General features: G+C 51.8%; 1 protein-coding gene across 1 annotated transcript in view; it reads left to right on the top strand.

The window, feature by feature from the left end:
• LOC102461383 (bone morphogenetic protein 8B) overlaps window positions 1–15,130 on the top strand; it is a 43,290-nt gene that overhangs the window by 24,655 nt on the left and 3,505 nt on the right. The window contains exons 2-6 of the mRNA XM_075908734.1: window positions 8,547–8,739; window positions 10,035–10,183; window positions 11,174–11,368; window positions 12,515–12,594; window positions 13,066–13,176. Coding sequence (XP_075764849.1) covers window positions 8,547–8,739; window positions 10,035–10,183; window positions 11,174–11,368; window positions 12,515–12,594; window positions 13,066–13,176 — 728 coding nt within the window. The remainder of the gene's footprint in view (window positions 1–8,546; window positions 8,740–10,034; window positions 10,184–11,173; window positions 11,369–12,514; window positions 12,595–13,065; window positions 13,177–15,130) is intronic.

Genomic DNA, 15,130 nt, shown 5'->3' with positions numbered 1-15,130 from the left:
CAATAACCTTACTGATTCCGGCAAGGCTGTCCTTACCCACATGGGGTATGTCTAGACTACATGCCTCTGCCGGCAGAGGCATGTAAATTAGACTAAGCGACATAGCCGATGAAGCGGGGATTTAAATATCCCCCGCTTCATTAAAATAAAAATGTCCGCCGCGTTGTGCCAGCTCAGCTGATCGTCGGCACAACGCGGCAGTCAAGACGCGGATCGGTCCGCAAGGAAAGCCTTTGCCCACTGATCCTGTAAACCTCGTTTCACGAGGTATAAGGGATCGGTTGGTAAAGGCGTTCCTCATCGACTGATCCATCTTGACTGCTGTGTTGTACCGACGATCAGCTGAGCTGGCACAACGCGGCGGACATTTTTATTTTAATGAAGCGGGGGATATTTAAATCTCTGCTTCATCGACTATGTCAGGTAGTCTAATTTACATGCCTCTGCCGGCAGAGGCATGTACTCTAGACATACCCATGCAGAATACACCATTGCGTGGGGCACCTGAAAATTTGGGGCACTTCAGGGTCTTAATGTCCACCCAGCTGCCTCTTCCTAGCCCTGGTCTGTGGCTCTGCTTCCTCTGGGGAGGATCTAGTGAACGTAAAAGTATCCCAGGTACATTCTGTCCAGTCTCAGTTTACTGGGTGAAGCGACAGGACCGGAGTGTAGCATTTGCTTGAAAAATGTTTCATTCGTGTGTTGCTGAAGATTATACAGTCACACCTCTAAAAAATCATCGCCCCCTGGCTGCCATCGGGCAGAGGGACACCAGTTTAATAGGACTGCCCAGGGCCCCCTAAATCCTAACGACGGCCCCGGATTCCAGGTTGGCCGGGGCAGGTCTGAAGGAAGGTGACAGCTCCCTTCTTGTTTTACAGCGGCGACGGGCACCTGAGGCTAGAGAGTGGGCCGCAGGAGGGGCCCTCCTTCATCTCAGGGGGCCACAAGATGGTCTCCCGGGATAGGGCAGGTTTGCTCGCAGCGCTAGAATTTGAGGGGAGTGTCAGTTGACCCGTAGCAGCATTTTGATTGGATGGGAAGCGCCCGGCTCCCGCACTCCATGCTGTGTGCATCTCACTTTATGTGCCTGGGCTTTACACACGTGTCACTTTAGTCATACCAGTGGGGGGAAGGGGATCAATGCAGACAGACACCAGCGGGATCTGGCAGCCCTTTGCATGAGCAATGGGAAACAAATGTCTTGCGGGCCACGCACAGAACCGCACTGGGCCACATGCTGCCTACAGGCCGCAGGTCTCCTGCTGCTGTTTTAGAGCTTCTTGGATTTTGACTGGTATCCCCAATTCAGGAAGGACGTTGATAAATTGGAGAGAAGCCAAAGAAGAGGTTATGAAGAGAGGTTAAAGCGACTGGGACTTTTCAGTTTAGAAAAGAGGAGACTGAGGGGGGATATGATAGAGGTCTATAAAATCATGAGTGGTGTGGAGAGGGCGAATAAAGAAAAGTTATTTATTAGTTCCCATAATAGAAGAACTAGAGGACACCAAATGAAATTAATGGGTAGCAGGTTTAAAACTAATAAAAGAAAATTATTCTTCACACAGCGCATAGTCAACCTGTGGAACTCCTTGCCAGAGGAGGCTGTGAAGGCTAGGACTAGAACAGAGTTTAAAGAGAAGCTAGATAATTTCCTGGAGGTTAGGTCCATAAAAGGCTATTAGCCAGGGGATAAAATGGTGTCCTTGGCCTCTGTTTGTCAGAGGCTGGAGAGGGATGGCAGGAGACAAATCGCTTGATCATTGTCTTCGGTCCACCCTCTTTAGGGCACCTGGTGCTGGCCACTGTCGGCAGACAGGATACTGGGCTAGATGGACCTTTGGTCTGACCCAGTACGGCCGTTCCTATGTTCTTAAGAGCTACAAGAACAAGTCAAGGATTGGAAAACCTGCCCGACCACAATAGATTCAAGGAGCTCCCTCGAGTTTGCTTCACAAAGAGACGGTTAAGGGGTGACTTGATCAGCCTAACAGCACCTGCACGGGGAACAAATGTTTTGAGGCTGGGCTCTTCAGCGTGGCCAACAAAGGCATAACACGATCACGGGCAGTGGGTGGAGCTCCTGCTTGGGAAGGCGATCGCCCCAGCCTCAGGCCCCGCCCTTGCTCCTCCTCTCTTCTGCCCAGGCCCCGCCCCTTCCCACTGTGTCCTCATTTCTTCCCTCTCCCTCCCTGCTCACCCCTTCCAGCCCAATCGCTGAACCCAAATGGAGCAAACAACATTTGAAAAAAAAAAACCTCTTCTAAAATATCTTTCTAAAGAAAATGAAGCGTGTTTTCCACTGCCAGCTAAATTGTGACGACAGGACATGCAGAAAGTACCTAATTAAAAGTGCTAAATTTGGGAATAAAAAAATGTGAGTCACGGGGTTTTTTTTTATATACCCTGAAGTTTGTCAGAGATTTCTTTGCAAAAACTTTGGAGTAAGGGCAAGTCAGCTGTATAAAACAGCAGATATTGTGGAATACGTGATACAGCCCTGCTTTACATTTTCTTAAACAGTCTTTCTAAGCTGGCTTTATATTTTAAATGTACTCTTACACCTTCCTAATATACTCATTACCAATTACTGCATCTTTAACCCCCTGAAACAAAAACATTATTTGAACTGGATCAGTCAGAGCAGTCTAGTGTATTCATAATAAAGTGTATTGCTTTTAGGAAAATGGGAACCCTAACATTTTGTGTGATCTTCATAACACTAAACGTGTTTCTAACATTTCATCATATGTTTGTTACAAATAGGATTCCAAAGATTTTAGGCATAACATAGGCTTTTACATGGTAGAAGGGTACTGATTTTGATGGAGGCTGCTCTTAAAATGAGTTCATCAAACAGTCAGAAGTAAAGAAAGGGAAACTCGTTTGTCTCGCTATCCGGAAGAGAAGAAATGCTGTCCCTTTAAGGGCTCTCTTCACTAGTGAAATGGGAGCATGACCGGTATGGAGAACGTGAGTAAGGAAAGTTTATTTACTTGTTCCCATGGCACAAGAGCTAGGGGTCACCAAATGGAATTCAAAGGCTGCAGGTTTAAAACAAACTAAAGGAAGTTTTTCTTCATGCAGCGCACAGTCAACCTGTGGAACTCCTTGCCAGAGGATGTTGTGAAGGCCAGGACTATAACAGGGTTCAAAAAAGAGCTACATAAATTCATGGAGGATAATGGCTAGTAGCCAGGATGGTCAGGAAGGATGTCCCTAGTCTCTGTTTGTTAGAATGGGAATGGGTGGCAGGAGAGAGATCACATGAGGATTCCCTGTTCTGTTTACTCCCTCTGGGGCATCTGGCATTGGCCACTGTGGGCAGACAGGACACTGGGCTAGATAGACCTTTGGTCGGACCCAGCCCGGCTGGTCTTATGTTCAGGGATGGACAGAAAGACTTTGGAAGCAATTTTTTGTGCTATAAAATTAAAATGTGTATTTGCAATAAGGATGGTCTTTTGAAGAATATATTTAAAAACCTGTATGTGGGAAGCCCCACACACTTAAGGCTAAAGCTTGTGCATCTAAAAGGACTTTTTTAGAGCTGAGATTTTATAATCTTCAGCAATATGCTAATGAACTAGTGAAAGCAAATTTTAAGCTAAAGTCCTGTCGACATAGCGATGCACAGCTAGGTTTGTCAGCAAATGCAGAAGCCTGTTGGCTTCCTGGTTGGCACGTGCCTGTTAAATGGCTTCATTAGCACGTAATGGCTCTTTCGCCGGGTCGATGTTCCGCTAATCGGTCTGGCTAGCTGGAAGGCTTTTCATTTCAGTTAACAGACCTACTCGAAGAGTCACCAGGCCGTCCCGGCAACAGCCGACCGGCCGTGGGAGCCTCCAGGAATGGTCAGAAGAGGGATACGAAGAGGGGAGAAGTTGAGCACTAAGACCCAGGGGAGGCAATGTCTCCCCTTGCCTCTTACACCCACCTCCCATGAACAAGATCCAACGGCTGGAAGCTGTAGCTAGATACATTCCGATGGGAAATAGAGTGTGAAGGGTGTATTCCAATGGGAAAGCAGGTGTAAGATATATTCCGATGGGAAGTAGGTGTAAGGTGTATTCCAATGGGATATAGGATGTGTATTCTGATGGGACATAGGGTGTGTAGGGTGTATTCCAATGGGCTATAGGATGCGTAGGGTGTATTCCGATGGGATATAGGGTGTGTAGGGTGTATTCTGATGGGAAATAGGGTGCGTACGGTGTATTCCGATGTCATATAGGGTGTGTAGGGTGTATTCTGATGGGAAATAGGGTGAGTAGGGTGTATTGTGATGGGAAATATGTGTGTAGGGTGTAGTCCGATGGGAAATAGGGTGTGTAGGGTGTATTCTGATGGGAAATAGGGTGCGTAGGGTATATTCTGATGGGATATAGGGTGTGTAGGGTGTATTCTGATGGGAAATAGGGTGCGTAGGGTATATTCTGATGGGAAATAGGGTGTGTAGGGTGTATTCTGATGGGAAATAGGGTGTGTAGGGTGTAGTCCGATGGGAAATAGGGTGTGTAGGGTGTATTCTGATGGGAAATAGGGCACTATTGGACCGTGACAGCGGTCCTGCCAGGCTGTGGAATGCATTAACCTGTGAGTAATTGTCAGTGGGCTTCCTGGGGTCTTTTTGGCATCTCTGGATCCAGGCGCTGGAGCAAGGTCAGGACTGGCCGCTCTGCTCTGCATTTGGTTGCTTGCCGTCCAGAGGGCACACTGGTTGCTTTGCAGCAGGGACACAGCGGGGTCCACAGTGTGCCTTCTGCGGCCAACAGACTTGCTAGGCCCTGGGCAAAGGAGAGAGGGAGGACCAGGTTCTCTGTCCCAGGAAGGGGTGGGGCCTTGGGAGGAAGGGGCGGGGCTGGAGCGGGGTTGAGGTTGGGGCTACCCTCCCCCACCCAAGGCCATCTGGTGCACGCCATCCGAGGCTCCAGAGGCAATTTAAAGTGCCCAGGGCTCCAACTGCTGCCTTTTAAATTGCTGGTCCCCAGGGCCGTTGCTGCCTTTGCCCCTCCCCCACCATCGGCGGGCCTGTTCTCTTCACGTAGGAGAGTGAAGAGAGACAGAAGCATGTGGCCATGTGGCTTTTATGCCTAAATCCCAGAGGCTTGGGTGATCCGTATTTCACTGGCTACAAGCCGAACAGCTGATGTACGCGCCTCGGTCTTGGTTTCAGAATTGCATTCCTACGCTATCCAGTAGATGGTGCACATGGGTAGCAAATAGTTTGTCGACTCAAATTCTGACGGCGGGAGAATAGCTGAAGGTGCTTTAAGACTCCCCCTCCTAGCGATAATCACATCAAATACTTTTTAATGAAGGAGAATTTCTTTGAAATCCCTTAATCGTAAGAGAACTTCTTTAACCAACTGTGGGTGTATTTCCGCCTTTGCAATATTTGACCTTGGAGATACAGCTTGGACTCTCAACAGTTTCTGCCAGGAGAATGTGTGGCCTTTTAAAATAGGCCCATCTTTCAGACGTAACCAGGCAAAATGGCTATGGAGTTAGCGATTGGAAGACGTATCGGTAGCGTAAGGGTAAATAACATTACAGGGATGTGGCGGTTATGCCACAAATACGCATTACAAACCCAGCAAGTCAGAGGTCAAGTTAAAGCTAAAATAAATCAGTTGGTGTTAAGGTTCCCATATAACCTTAACTCTGCCCCATAGTGAAGCCATCCAATAAGTAGACAATTTGACATTTTGAGTGCGTGGGCCTGGAGTAGAATACATGTTTTTCTAATGATTCTCTTTTTTTAAGTGTCTTTTGCTCATGGCCTCAGTAAAGGTGGGGCAAGCTGTGTTTGAAGAGGTCTGTTAGATGAGTAGCAATGTTAGGGTTATGGGGGGGAAATAGAGATTTGGGAGCACAAAGAGAAACAGCATGTGCATGGGACTGGCGTGGGGGGAAAGGGGTGTGTTTCGGGAAGGGCTGTGTGTTACGGAGATTGGTGTGACTCGACGGGAGTGTGGAGAAAGGAACCAACCCCCAATGCCCTGCACTCCAGCCTCAGTTTCCCTGATGGTGTCGCTGATGCCTGAGTTAGCGTGTGGCCCCACAGCAAAGCCGAGCTGCCTATCACGGAGAATTCCTGCCACAAGTCCAGTCTCGCTCACTTGTGGCAGCCAACCGAATTGCAGCATGCAAATGAGCTGGAGAGGCAGGGTGCTTGCTTTCCTCCCAGATGACAATGGCCCCATCTGAGTGTCCTTGCCTGCCGGCTGAGAGCAGTAGGTTTTCTGCCAGGTTCTCCGTGCCTTTGTGGTGGGAGCCGGGATCAGCAGAGGGGGGCTGCACAGAGGGTGCCCAGAGGCTAAATAACAGCCTTGGCTGGCGTGGTCCTAACAGGGCACCCAAAGTCAACCCCCCATTCCAGGCTGTCTGTAAAATGCAGCGGGTTTCCAGGCCGCTCCTGGCAGGCAGGGGCGCTGTTTTAACAAGAAATGGGGAAGGTCGGGGGAACGGGAGGGGGAGGGGAGTGAGAGACGAGTCGCTTTAGAGATGGGGAGCCCACGAAGATCCACGCCAGTGAAAATGACTCCTCCTAGCTAAGGATCGGAGCTCAAGGCCTTTAGATCTCACGGCACTTTCCCAACGAGGCCGGCATCATTCTCCCCCGTTCTACAGAGGGGGAAACTGAGGCACGGATAAACGACATGACTTGCCGAAGCTCACCCAGCAGCAGAGCTGGGAATGGAAGTCAGGTCTCCTTTGAGGCTGTCCAGCGCTCTACTCACTAGGCTGCACTGCCTTCCCACTGCTAATCCTGGTATTAAATGTACAGTGCTGACAGCCTTAAATGGTCAAACCCCATGAGTCCCGCCCCCCACAAGCATGAGTTTCTTTTCTTAAGAAGCGGGTGCTTCTTAATTGCCTTCTGATTACTGAGTTGGGGTCGTGTTTGCAAGCTTTCCTCCGCAGGCACGAGGGCTGGAATTCACTGGCAATGCATGAGGAGGGTCCCAGGGGCCTTGTGCCCCCCAGTGCCTCGGGTGGGAGGGACAAGGGGCCAGAGCCTGTGTGGATTGGGAGACTAGTGGGGGGCCCCGGCACCCACAGCAAGCTTCAGGCCCCCAGCATGCACTCACTGGCGGGAAGGGCCAGAGGAACAGAGCAAGCTAGGGCCATGTTGCGCCGCATCCTGCCACTGTTGCTGGGGGGGGGGGGGACAAACCCTGCTATGGGCACCAGCCCCGTTTGTTCCCTGGGGCTGCATTGCTGGGGGGGGGGCTTGGAGGAAGGGGTGGGGCAGGGTGGGGAGGGAAGAGATGGAGCAGGGGCGGGGCCTGGGGCAAAAGGGGCATTGTCCTGGCCTTCCTCAGGGGGGCCACGGGGAGGAGACACATGGGGGGGCAGTCACATGGCCTGTGCCCTCCCCCACGGCCGCATCCTTTCTCACCAGCTTCCCCTGCTGTTGATATTTATCCATCCTGAACCTAGCGCCGATTATTCGTTATCTTAATTGTTACGGCCATAGCCTCTAGGAGCGCTAGTTATGCGCCAGGTCGCGCTGGGCTACGCGCTGTACGGACACAGAACGAACAAGACGGGGCCCTGCCAGCCCTGATGCATGAAAACCGTCCTGCGACCGTACGTTAAGGACAGGCGCCCTTCATGAGCAATGTCCTACAGACCGCTAAAAGAGCAAGCGACTCGGGAGATCAGGGCTGGCCTTGCCCTGAGGCGAACGGAGGTGGCCCCCTCAGGTACCAGACTGGGGGGGGGGCACTAGGACCCAGAGTGTAGACCAGTGTGTCTGCTGCAGGTGCAGGTGCATTCTTTCCGCTCCAGATGCGCAGAGATGGCGAAGGGCTGTGCTGGAGAAAGAGGGCACAAAGAACAGGCAGGAGACAGAATTGAGCCCTTTCCAAGTTTTGGCCCAAGGGAGGGGCCATGGGGGCGTCATTTGAGCTCCCCGCCTCAGGTGCCATAATGTTGTGGGCCGGCCCTGAGGGAGCTCTTGATCAATGAATGCAAATTTCATTCGAGAGGAGCCTGTTAAAACCCAGTTGCTTCAGGACACACTGGGGCTACGTCTACACTGGCAGGATTTTCCGGAAATGCTTTTAATGGAAAAGTTTTCCGTTAAAAGCATTTTCGGAAAACCGCGTCTAGATTGGCAGGACGCTTTTCCACAAAAGCACTTTTTGCGGAAACGTGTCCGTGGCCAATCTAGACGCGGTTTTCCACAAAAAATCCCCGATTGCCATTTTCGCAATCGGGGCTTTTTTGCGGAAACCAGTCCTGTGCTGTCTACACTGGCCCTTTTGCGCAAAAGTCTTTCGGAAAAAGACTTTTGCCCGAACGGGAGCAGCACAGTATTTCCGCAAAAGCACTGACAATCTTACATGAGATCGACAATGTTCTTGCGGAAATTCAAGCGGCCAGTGTAGACAGCTGGCAAGTTTTTCTGCAAAATCAGCTGATTTTGCGGAAAAACTTGCCAGTCTAGACACAGCCTGGGATTTAACAATGGCCCGTTAGCAAAAGTGGTAAATGTCCGGTATCGTCAAACCCCCTCCCCATCCTTTATTTTCCAGTTGAACACGACAGAGACATCTTCTCCCAGAAGCCGTACTGGAAGGAATTTCGGTTTGACCTGACCCAGATTCCCACAGGAGAGTCAGTAACAGCTGCTGAATTCCGAATTTATAAGCTGCGAAGTTTCATTCGTGATGTCAACAAAACCCTGCACATCGGTATCTATGAGATCATGAAGGAGCATTCCAACAGGTGCGGGGGACCGACCGGTGCTTTTCAGCTGGAAACTGAAAAATGGGTTTTCTGATAGAGACCTAGACCCACATGGAAACCACTTCAAGCCAGGGGGTGCGGCACCCCACACTCCCCGCCCCCCCGCCCTCCTCCCCCACACACCCCTCTTGTTCCAGCACCTCTGATCATTCCCATGTATTTCAATAAGTGACGATAATTAATTAAAACATCTCAGAGGGGTTGTTGTGTTAGGCTGTAACTTTAAAAACAACGAGTAGTCCTGTGGCACCAGAGACTAACCAAAATATATAGAGTCATGTGCTTTTGTGGGCAAAACCCACTTCATCAGTAATTAACAAGGTAGTGATATACCTGTCCCGGATGGACCAAAGGCACTCTCAAATCTTTTCACTCTTGGACATTGGGCAGCGTGCTTTTTTCCAGAGTAAATGTCAGAAATGTACTTAGAAAAGAGGAGACTAAGCGGGGATAAGATTGAGGTCTGTACAATCATGACTATTGTGGAATAAGTGAATAAGGAAAAGTTATTTGCTTATTTCCACAATATAAGAACTAGGGGTCACCAAATAAAATGAATAGGCAGCAGGTTTAACACAAACAAAAGGAAGTTTTTCTTCACTCAGTGCCCTGTCAACCTGTGGAACTCCTCGCCTGAGGATGTGGTGAAGACTAGAACTTTAACAGGGTTTGAAAAAGAGCTAGATAGATTCATGGGGGGTAGGTCCATCCATGGCTATCAGCCAGGATGGGTAGGAATGGTGTCCCTAGCCTCCGTTTCTCTGGAAATAGGTGACAGGGGAGGGATCACTGGATGATTCCCTGTTCTGTTCCCTCCCTCTGGGCACCTGGCGTTGGCCACTGTCGACCGACAGGACACTGGGCCGGATGGACCTTTGGTCTGTTCCGGTCTGGCCGTTCTGATGTTCTTAAATTATGCCGCCCATTATTACTCATGATCAGTACTGCAGTAGCAGCTAGAACAGCGGTTTCCAAACTTTTTGGCATCACGCCCCCCTTTTTGATTTTTGAGAAACCCTCACGCCCCTGCTGCCAAAAAAAATAGCAGCAAAACTTGGGGTGGGATTGACCGGGGGGGTCACCTAGCACCCCCCCGGAATTTCTTCATGCTCCCCCAGGGAGGCACGCCCCCTCTCCCCGTTTGGGAACCCATGAGCTAGAACAAGAACGGACAGAGAACAAAAGGACAGTCCCTCCGAAGAGCGGACCATTTCAGCACCAGGCAGTCTCTAACCTCAGTTCATCTTTGCTTATTTTTTGCCCCATTTCTGCAGGGAATCTGATTTATTCCTCTTAGACCTTCAGGAGCTGCAGGCCGGGGTCGAAGGCTGGTTGGTTTTCGATGTCTCGGCTGCCAGTAACCACTGGCTAGTCAGCCGCAAATCGAACCTGGGGCTGCGCCTGTACGTGGAGACGGACGAGGGTAAGGCTTGAAGGGTTTCAAATTCCTGCTGCTTTTAAAGATCCGGCTGGAGTGTGGTGGGCGGAGGTGGCTGCACCCGGGTTCACGGGGAATATCCAGGAGAGCGCTCACCCCGCCCCTTTTGAAGGCTGTGGTGCGAACGCTGTTCCTAGTGCCCAGGGGGGTAGGTGTCTCTTTAATGTGCAAGTAGAACTTCAGCCCAGTGAAAAGGCCCATTCATTTGCTCTGGGCACTTTTGTCTCTGTCTTGATGCTGAAATGTGGATTATGAACAACTCAGGCAGGAACATATGAATGGCCAGACGGGGTCAGACCAAAGGTTCATCTCGCCCAGTGTCCTGTCTGCCAACAGTGGCCAATGCCAGGTGCCTCAGAACAGGGAATCATCAAGTGATCCCTCCCGTCATCCATGTCCTTCCCCTGCCAAACAGAGGCTAGGGACACCATTCCTACCCATCCTGGCTAATTGTGAACCCAACCTCCATGAATGTATCTAGCTCTTTTTTGAACCCTGTTAAAGTCCTGGTCTTCACAACATCCTCTGGCGAGGAGTTCCACAGGTTGACGGTGCGCTGCATGAAGAAAAACTTCCCTTGGTTTGTTTTAAACCTGCTGCCTGTTCATTTCATTTGGTGACCCCTAGTTCTTATGTTATGGGAACAAGTCAATAACTTTCCTTATTCACTTTTTCCACACCTGTCATGATTTTTCAGACCTCTTTCATATCCCCCCTTAGTCTCCTCTTTTCTAAGATGAAAAGTCCCAGTCCCTCCCAGCGGGAGGAAAGGTGGCTAGCCGAGGTGGAAATAATAGAAGGCAGCAACTGGTGAAGGTGCAAGGAGATGACTCCGGGACTTGATTGGATTTTACTGATTTTTTTAAACTGTTCGTCGGCCTTACTCCCCCCCCCCCTTTTGCCTAAAGCGATTTAAGTTTTACAGCCTCGCTTGCATATTTGGTGGAAGAAACGTGTGTTTTCGGCCCACTGCAGGACACAGCATCGATCCAGGCTTAGCGGGACTGCTGGGTCGGCGCGGGCCACGCTCCAAGCAGCCTTTCATGGTCACTTTTTTCCGGGCAAGCCAAAATCCGGTCCGGGTTACTCGAGCCGTCAAGCAGCTAAGGAAGAGGCAGCCCAAGAAAACGAACGACTTACTGCATCCAAACAAGCTTCCCGGGATTTTTGGTAAGAGCTTTGGGTTAGAGACCTAGCTAGCTCGAGGGAGCACAAGCGCTGTATTTACAGTAAAGAAAATGATCTTTATCTGAAACACAATTTTCCTTTGCTATGCTAACTGTGGTATATTTTGTCAGCCCCTCCCTCCTTCAGGAATTTCTCTTTTGGTTGAAACACACGGCTCTGATGTGTCCTGGAGCGCGTTCCAGATGAACTAGGCTTGGAGAGAGCTTTTCTTTTTTAGAATAGGAACCTTCTAGAATAGGGATTATAAAGCCAAGTGGCAGAGAAATTGTATTGTCCCCAGTGTCCCCAGGGAAGGGCTTCATTAGACTTTTTTGGGTGTGGTATATCCGAATAGTGGCCTCCTTTAAGTGTGCTATCAACATTAGCACCAGTGTCAAAACCATCCCGAGAGTGGAGGAGAGGGTGAAAGGCATCCCATGGGTTGGAGATGTTTCTGACGCATGGCCAGGCACAAGTGGAGATGATGGTTAGGATGAATGCCTTACAAAAAATTAAATAGCTGAAAGGGTGTCACAAGGAGGAGGGAGAAAACTTGCTCTCCTTGGCCTCTGAGGACAGGACAAGAAGCAACGGGCTTAAACTGCAGCAAGGGAGGTTGAGGTTGGACATGAGGAAAAACTTCCTAACTGTCAGGGTGGTGAAACACTGGAATAAATTGCCCAGGGAGGTTGTGGAATCCCCATCCCTGGAGATATTGACGAGGAGGTTGGACAGACACCTGTCAGGGATGGTCTAGACCAGCGGTTCCCAAACTTTTTGGCATCACGCCCCCTTTTTGATTTTTGAAAAACCCTCACATGCCCCTCCCCCCAAAAAAGCAGCAAAACTTGTTGAGCAAAAAAAAAAAGGAACTGACCGGGGCAGCAAAACTTGATGAGGCGGGGGGGAGGCTGGATTGCCTTGCGCCTCCCCCGGAATTTCTTCACGCCCCCCAGTTTGGGAACCCGTGGTCTAGACGGTGCTTGGCCCTGCCGTGTGGGGAGGGGACTGGTCTGGATCCCCTCTCGTGGTCCCTTCCAGATCTAGTGTTCTGGGATTCTATAATAATTGTCGGGTTGTTTATCTTTGCGAGCCGAGTGACGGGTATTTTTTATTCCTTCCCCCTCTTCTTTTTTCCCCTCCCACCAGATGACATTCATGTCTCTGAAGGCAGACAGGTTTGCAGGAGGCACGAACTCTATGTCAGCTTTCAGGACCTCGGATGGCTGGTAAATCCTCCCCCCTCCCCCACCCTTCTGTCTTCGGCCGTATAAATTCCTACCCAGGCAAATTCAGTGGGGAAACCTGTGGAAGTAGCGCTGTCCGTCTGACTCCCCCGCCTCTACTCCTCCGGGGACAGAAGGCAATTTAGAGCCGGGGACCTCTGCCTCCCTTTGATCTGACCTGGGAGATTTCACCAGGACCGGCTGTAACAACATCGCTGGTTGTGACTAAGCCAGCCGTGAACTGACACCGCCCGAAACCCATCAGTGACCCTGCCATAGGGATGCTGGTCCATGCATGTGCCCAATACAGCTTGGACCTCCCTGATCCGGCACCCTTGGGCCCTAGACAAATCAGAATAAACCGTAACAGCTAGCAGCCCCCTGGCCCCGCGCTGAGCAGCCGGGGCGCGGCGGCACTGGGGGCGAACGCAATGTGCAGAATAGCCATCGGTGATACCGTCTTTCTCTTGGCAGGACTGGGTGATTGCCCCCCAGGGATATTCCGCCTTTTACTGCGAAGGAGACTGCGCCTTTCCTCTGGATTCCTGCATGAATGCAACCAACCATGCCATCCTGCAGTCCCTGGTTAGTAGCGGATGGAGGCGTCAGGGCTTCCGTGGCTTGCGGCCGCTTGGCGCCGGTTCCTGGCCACGGTGGGCAGCTGCCGGTCGCTTGCTCTTTCAGACATATCCTCTCTCGGGGGAGAACGTCTCCAGTGGGGGTGGAGCGGACCAGGCCTGTGCTGCGAATGTCTCCCCGCCGCGCAGGTTACTGGCCGGGTAACGTTTGAAAGCACGGACTAGTCTCCGGGAGGCATGTTGCTTTTGCTAGATTGGAAGCCGTTGGGCTAGGAGTCCCTGCCTTGACCGCTGGTCGATGCATGTGCCTGGTACAGGTCGGACCTCCCTGGTCCGGCACCCTCGGGACCTCACCGGTCCTGAACGAAGGGAATTGCTGGACCATGGGAAGTCCAACTGCCCCTCCCTGCTGCGGGCTCCATTTGCCCCATGCCTGGCCCCACTGACTCAGGATTGCTGTTGGCCCAGACGGGGATCCCTGGGGCTGGAGCTCCCTGGCTGCCAGGTCTGGAGTTCCCCACTGCGCTGCTCACCCCCCTGCCACAGGAATCCCAGCCAAGTCACCAGCTCTGCCCCCCAGCCCCGCTGCACTCCCGTCCTGCTGCCAGACCTCCCTGTCTCTGGGCTCTGTGGTCCAGGAACAGCCGTGGCCCATTGCCAAACCAGAGAGTCCCGGTGTAGGGCACCCCTGGAGGAGATAACCCTCTTGCCCTGGGCACATCTGAGCTCATCTGCGAGTCCATTTGGTCAGGAGCTCCTAGCGCCGGGGCCACCACATTCCGTCGGCAGCTTCCTGTTCTCCTAACGTAAAGCACGGCCGGGGTTTGGTGGTGCCAGGACTACCAGAAGCCCCGGGAATGGGACTGTTTTCCATGATATGCAAAGGGAGGGGCTGCTGTTTGGAGGGATGCGATAGGAGAGTGGCCGCTGGGGGCAGCCGTACCACCAAGGGAGTGGCCAGAAGGGCCGAGGCTCTGAATTTTGCCTGCCTGTAAACCAGGTAAGTGCCCACTTTGCCTCGGGGAAGCGGGTGGTAGTTTTGCGGGTGTGTTCAGTGGGGCCAGTTTTCCTCCTGTGGGCTCCAATCCCACAGGGTTTCTCAGGGACCCGCCTGTTTGGACAGGCCTTCCACGTTGCCTTGCCAGGCGAGTCGTCCCAAATCGCCACTGTTCCCATGACAGTCTGTGCCGAGCAAACCCATCCAGTGTGAGCCACGCACCCGTTCCACGGCTCTGCCGGGAAGCCACGTGCACAAGCATCCGGTGTTGGGAGGGGCACAAGGACATTCAGTTAAAAAAGATCAAAGCCCAGACTCCCAAAAGGACAATGCAGGACAGGAACCCATGACCCTTCCCACCCCAGGTGAGCACCCTAGCCCCTAGGCCACACCAGAACATGCCCTGCAACCTGCTCGGAAGGGCAGCCTTTAGCTCTCCTGCCCTGGGGCTGCCCAGCTTTTGGCTGCCCTGACCCGACCCAGGAGAGGCAGGACGTGAAGCCATGACCCTGCCTTCCCAGTGATTTCAGTGGGCGTTAGGCATCTCACCCCCTTTGGCTTTTGTGCTGAAGTAGAAAGAGTGAGTGAGTGTGAATGTTACCCAGCGACTGTGCCAAGGCAGCGTCACTTTCAGAGAGGAGACACGGTTGTGTACTTAGTGCTTTTTGCACCACATTAATTTTCAGTTTGGACACCGAACACCCGGTGGGGGGGTGGACTCTCCGTGCTCCTTGCTCCTAGGCGCTGAGCGAAACCAAATATTTCATTCCCGGGTAACAAAAACAAACCGGTTTGCGGCCACCGCCTCAGCCCTGCGCGGGCTCTGACTGGGGTGCGTATGTTTCGTGACAAGGGCGCAGCACAGAAATCTCGGTTGAACTGATGCGTTGCCCTGCCGGAGCGGAGCCAGGAGAAAGAGTCCAGTGTAAACGGCAGCGCGCGCTGCCAAATGTTGAGAGTCAAT

Source organism: Pelodiscus sinensis, chromosome 25, assembly GCF_049634645.1.
Source record: "Pelodiscus sinensis isolate JC-2024 chromosome 25, ASM4963464v1, whole genome shotgun sequence".
NCBI lineage: Eukaryota > Metazoa > Chordata > Testudines > Trionychidae > Pelodiscus > Pelodiscus sinensis.
The sequence above is the reverse complement of the archived record's forward strand: the minus strand, read 5'-3'. Positions and strand labels throughout refer to the sequence as shown.